The sequence below is a fragment of the Brassica oleracea genome, chromosome C5, assembly GCF_000695525.1.
Source record: "Brassica oleracea var. oleracea cultivar TO1000 chromosome C5, BOL, whole genome shotgun sequence".
NCBI lineage: Eukaryota > Viridiplantae > Streptophyta > Magnoliopsida > Brassicales > Brassicaceae > Brassica > Brassica oleracea.
The window spans coordinates 36805100-36811210 of record NC_027752.1 but is presented as its reverse complement, the minus strand read 5'-3'; the positions used below and the strand labels follow the sequence as shown (position 1 = coordinate 36811210).

General features: G+C 41.6%; 1 protein-coding gene and 1 pseudogene across 2 annotated transcripts in view; both read left to right on the top strand.

Moving 5' to 3' along the window:
* LOC106295473 (66 kDa stress protein) overlaps positions 1–2622 on the top strand; it is a 7054-nt gene extending 4432 nt beyond the window's left edge. The window contains exons 2-7 of one of the 2 annotated variants that reach the window (XM_013731386.1): positions 30–98; positions 465–626; positions 721–907; positions 1112–1537; positions 1632–2039; positions 2126–2622. In XM_013731386.1, coding sequence (XP_013586840.1) covers positions 30–98; positions 465–626; positions 721–907; positions 1112–1537; positions 1632–2039; positions 2126–2383 — 1510 coding nt within the window. In that variant the 3' untranslated portion in view covers positions 2384–2622. The remainder of the gene's footprint in view (positions 1–29; positions 99–464; positions 627–720; positions 908–1111; positions 1538–1631; positions 2040–2125) is intronic. The other variant, XM_013731387.1, reaches the window with a different exon arrangement.
* Positions 2623–3063: 441 nt separating this feature from the next.
* On the top strand, positions 3064–5908 carry LOC106296173 (annotated as a pseudogene).
* Positions 5909–6111: the final 203 nt, after the last annotated feature.

Below are 6111 nucleotides of genomic sequence, written 5' to 3'. Positions count from 1 at the left end.
TTGGCTGGGAGGATCGATGATCTCCAGTGGTCGGCTGATGGGATGCGGATCGTTGCTTCTGGTGATGGCAAAGGAAAGTCTCTAGTTCGTGCTTTCATGTGAGTAGTAAAACACTGTTGAATATGAAGCTGTTTACGATCTTAGGGATTTGATGATTTGATCGGATTTTTAAGTTGACTTCGATTGATCAGTCAAAGTTTATGTTTTTTTATGCTAATTGTTGCGTTGAGTTTTGTTGAATTAGATCGAACTTAGTGTATCGATGATAGATTCTTGATTCGTTGCCTGTCTTGTTTTGTTTATTGCATTGACTTCTAATGAGCAGTCTAAGTTTATGTCTTTCTGCTGATTGTTGTATTGGATTTGTTGAATCAGATCGAACTCAGTGTATCAATGATATAGATTCTTGATTTGTTAACTGTCTTGTTTTGTTTGACTGGAAATGCCTTTTTTACCTCTGTTAGGTGGGATTCAGGATCGAATGTGGGAGAGTTTGATGGACATTCAAGGCGTGTTCTTAGCTGTGCTTTCAAGCCTACCAGACCCTTCCGCATTGTAACTTGTGGAGAGGATTTTCTGGTTAATTTCTACGAAGGTCCTCCTTTCAAGTTCAAGCTCTCAAGCAGGTTAGATGTTTAGACTTTACGCTCCTTTCTTTAAAGAAAGATAATACATTTTTGTATATGTGTGCTTACGAGGTTGTTGTTTGTTGATCAATAGAGAACATTCCAACTTTGTCAACTGTGTGAGGTATTCACCAGATGGAAGCAAGTTCATTACTGTAAGTTCAGACAAAAAGGGAGTCATATATGATGGAAAGACTTGTGAGAAACTGGGAGAACTCTCATCTGAAGATGTGCATAAAGGTAGCATCTACGCTGTTAGCTGGAGTCCTGATGGCAAAGAGGTACTGATCTAGGTCTATTTGTTGTAATATATTCTCACTTATTGTCTGAATCCGTTATATCAGGCTTAAATAGGGTGGATTAATAGCATATGATATTAATTGTAGATGCATGAGTTATTTTCTGTTTATATGAAGACTCAGTGAAGACATTTTCTATATTTTAATTCTTGATTACAATATGGTTGATGCTGCGTCTGTAATCAGGTCCTCACTGTATCTGCGGACAAGTCAGCTAAAGTATGGGAAATCTCGGATTCTGGTAACGGAACATTGAAGACCACGTTGACTTGTCCAGGATCATCAGGTGGAGTGGACGATATGCTTGTCGGGTGTCTGTGGCAGAACGATCATATCGTCACTGTTTCTCTTGGTGGTACAATCAGCATATTCTCAGCAAGCGATCTTGATAAATCCCCCTTCCAGTTTTCGGGACACATGAAGAACATCTCTTCCTTATCTGTGCTCAGAGGAAGTTCTGACTACATACTATCCGGTAGCTACGATGGTCTGATATGTAAATGGATGATGGGCCGTGGTTTTTGCGGTAAATTGCAGCGGAAGCAAAACTCTCAGATAAAGTGCTTTGCTGCTCATGAAGAAGAGATAATCACATCTGGATTTGACAATACGGTAAGTTGGTTTTCACACATATAACTGTTATAAGCACCTTTACTGATGAACTATGCAGCTAATCGCGTTCTTTTACTATTTGATACTTATCCAGATATCCAGGATCTCTTATCAAGACGGCCAGTGCACAAACGAAGAGTCTATTGGCGTTGGAAACCAGCCAAATGATCTAAGCCTTGCACCGCTCTCACCAGGTCTCCTTCTGGTGGCCTTTGAGTCAGGAGTTGTGTTTCTCCGTGGTGAGAAAGTAGTGTCAACCATCAACCTTGGGTTCACTGTCACTGCTTTGGCTGTAACACCTGATGGAACTGAAGCTATTGTCGGTGGTCAAGACGGTAAGCTCCGTCTGTATGCTGTTAATGGTGATTCCCTCACCGAGGAAGCAGTTCTTGAGAAACACAGAGGCGCCATCAGCGTCATTCGTTACTCCCCGGATTTATCTATGTTTGCATCAGCTGATTTGAACAGAGAAGCAGTTGTATGGGACAGAGCCTCCAGAGAGGTAACTAAAGATTATTTAGAACCTGACCATGAATCTCCAACACTAACACTGATCTTACATCTTTCTTTTTTTTTTCTTTAACACAGATGAAGCTGAAGAATATGTTGTACCATAGCGCCCGCATAAACTGCCTAGCTTGGTCTCCAAACAGCAGTATGGTTGCTACGGGATCCTTAGACACATGTGTGATTGTGTATGAAGTGGACAAACCTGCTTCCACACGGATGACCATTAAAGGAGCTCACTTAGGTGGAGTTTATGGTCTGGGTTTCGCTGATGATACCCATGTTGTGAGTTCTGGTGAAGATGCTTGTATCCGGGTTTGGAGCTTAACTCCTCAATAAGACTTGAGGTGTGAATTTTATAAATATCTCTGGAAAGCTCCTCTTTGTCTCTTTTTGAAAAAGCTTTTACGTCTTTTAAAGGCTTTGGATCTTTTGTATGGCCGTGTGTCTGTGACACTTTGTTGGTGTGTGCGAAGTCTGTTGTCTGCATATCTTTGTCAAAAATGTTACTTTCTGTTCTTTTGTGTGTGTGAAAATGAGATTGTGAGTTTCTTCTATGTTCATTGATTTTTGGATGATTTTGGCTCTGATACATGTTTGATAACTTCATTTTTTTGTTCTTTACTGAAATTGTTACTCTCTTAAGTTGCTCACTATACAACTATACCTCTGGAGAATTCATCTAAAGAGTTGGACCAAGATTTTCGTCCTTATGGGATTGCATTGTGTGACAATATGTAACATATTGTATAATATCAAGTGCAATACTGAGAAAGCTATTTGGTCCAAAGGGTGAGTAATGATTTTGTTTGACATATTCCAAAGCAACAAAAAAAGGAAGACGTTGAAGCACCAGTAAATTTGCATTTTTCACTCCTGTAACTTTCATATTTCATTAAACTCCTACAGAATATGAATTTGCATTTTTGCAACAAAATATGAAAAGGCTTTATTTTCATTTCTTGGTTTATCAAATAGACATTACTACCCTTTTGAATGACACAGACACGGGAACAAGGGTAGGGGTACATCCGTCATTTAGAAAAGGACACTCTATCTGCACAGTCCTCGTTCGCTGAGCGAGAGCAAGGGTTTCTCCACTCGACATTTTAGAAACTTTCCCGGCCACGACGTTTCACTCTACTCTCCCCGCCACCGCCGTTTCACTCCGAATAGGTACTCATCCTCTTTATCAAACTCTGATTCTACCATTTAAGCCTTTGGATTTCCCGAAATTCTGCTTTATTTGTTCACGGTCCCATGTTCTGGAGAATGGGTGAAAAGTTTGGCGATCGAGACATGCATTTGTGTTGTTGATGATGTTCGCGAGCTCTCAATCGTTTAAGTTTTTTTTTTCTGTGTAGGTTTCTTTAAACATGACTGATATCGACATTGAAGAGATTGAGGCCGCTGGGGAAGTCGATTTGCGCGACCTAGGAGAGCCGTTTCTCCAGAGCTTCTGCAAGAAAGCTGCGACGTCCTTCTTCGACGAGTACGGCCTCGTCAGCCACCAGCTCAACTCCTACAACTTCTTCATCGAGCACGGCCTTCAGAGCGTGTTTGAGTCCTCCGGTGAGATGCTCGTTGAGCCGTCCTTTGACCCTACGAAGAACAAGGACCATGAGTGGAGATACGCCACGGTGAAGTTCGGAGAAGTCAGCGTGGATAAGCCTACCTTGTACTCTGATGATAAGGAGCTTGTGTTTCTCCCGTGGCACGCTAGGCTTCAGAACATGACTTACTCTGCGAGGATGAAAGTTAATGTCGATGTTGAGGCAAGGAACCCGATTAAAGGCTCCTTGTTGTGGGAATTGATTAAAAAAAATATCACCTTTTTCTTCTAGAACGTGTTAATTTGGTTAGTCTTAAAGAGTTAATAACGTATGGTATGAAATATTACGGGAAACATCTTGGGGTTAACTTAGTTTTACTCCATCTCCCTCACGTCCTGCTTACATTGTGTGATCTATTCTTGTATGCAATGGTGTCAAACTTTTGATGAAGTTTTTGGTTTGCTGCCTTCTTATTACTGGTTATTTTGTTGTGTAACTGACTCTTCTCTTTATAAACTGACTAGGTGTTCGTTAAGAAAGTCGTTAAAAGAGACAAGTTCAAGACGGGACAAGACGAATACGTTGAAAAGCAGATCTTGTCTAAGAAGACGCAGGACATCCCAATTGGTAGGATACCCGTGATGGTGAAATCCGTTCTTTGCAACACAACGGAGAAGGGAAAGAATGGGGAAAGCTACAGAAAGGGGGAGTGTGCATTTGACCAGGGTGGATACTTTGTGATTAAAGGAGCTGAGAAGGTGAGTTACTCCAAATATTTCCATTTCTACTGTCATGGATTACTATTCTGAACTATTGGATTGTGTGTTCTTCACATTTATATGCATATTGCACTTATTTGCCTAAACTGTTTCAACTGCTGACAACGTTTTTTTGCTTTCTTTCGTACCAATACTGTATATATATACTGGAAAACATATCCAAGCTGTTATACAAGTTACTAACGTGAAGAAATCTGTTTTGCAGGTCTTTATTGCTCAAGAGCAGATATGCACAAAGAGACTTTGGATTTCTAATTCACCATGGACCGTCTCCTACAGGTCCGAAACCAAAAGAAATCGTTTCATTGTGCGTCTATCAGAGAATCAGAAAGCTGAAGACTTTAAGAGAAAGGAGAAAGTACTGACAGTGTACTTCCTGTCAACTGAGATCCCAGTCTGGGTCCTGTTCTTTGCGCTGGGGGTTGCGTCAGACAAAGAGGCTGTAGATCTAATTGCTTTCGATGGTGGTGATGCAAGTATTACCAACAGCGTCGTAGCTTCGATCCAGGAAGCTGATTCGGTTTGCGAAGATTTTCGCCATGGGAGGAATGCTCTGGCATATGTTGAACAGCAGATAAAAGGCACAAAATTCCCACCTGGTGAGAGTGTGGATGAATGCCTAAGTCTGTACCTGTTTCCAGGCCTCAAGAGTTTGAAGCAGAAAGCACGATTCTTGGGCTACATGGTGAAATGCCTTTTTAGCGCATATGCTGGGAAAAGAAAGTGTGAGAACAGAGACAACTTTAGGAACAAGAGGATCGAACTAGCTGGAGAGCTGCTGGAAAGGGAACTAAGGGTGCATTTGGCGCATGCTAGAAGGACAATGACCAAAGCCATGCAGAGACACCTCACGGGCGATGGTGATCTGAAGCCTATTTCCCTTTTGTTGGTGCTAACATGCACAGTGGTGATATCGTCATTGGCAGATGCACCGAGTCTGGGACTGATCACAGCGTGAAACTGAAGCACACTGAGAGAGGGATAGTGCAGAAGGTGGTTCTATCATCCAATGACGATGGGAAGAATTATGCCACTGTTTCTCTGAGACAGGTAAGTTCCAGATCATACCTTAGTGAGCTGTGTTTCAGATAACGCATACCTTTGAGCTATTATAGTGTTTCCATTGATCTGTCTTTAACATCTTGCAGGTTCGTTCTCCATGTCTTGGAGATAAATTTTCCAGTATGCATGGCCAGAAGGGTGTTTTAGGCTATATAGAGGAGCAGGAGAATTTTGCTTTCACGAATCAAGGCATAGTTCCTGATATCGTGATCAATCCGCATGCATTCCCTTCTCGGCAAACACCGGGCCAACTCTTGGAGGCTGCTCTGTCCAAAGGAATAGCTTGTCCTATGCAAAAGAAGAAGGGCAAGTCTGATGCATACTCCAAAGTGACACGCCATGCCACTCCTTTCTCCACTCCCAGTGTCGATGACATAACCGACCAGCTTCACAGGTACCTTCTTCACACTGTCACTTGGTTTGATCATTGTCTACATAGTGTTGAAAAGGACTGAAACAGTACAGGGATGTGTGCTAAAGTCGGTAGATAATCTGAGCGTCATTTGCCTTGTGATTATGTGATTTTATTGAATATGTTTCATTGAAACTGTACAGGGCTTTGTGCTAAAGTCAGTAGATAAACTGAGCGTCATTTACCTTGTGATTATGTGATTCTTTGAATATGTTTCATTGAAACAGAACAGAGCTTTGTGCTAAAGTCAGTAGATAAACT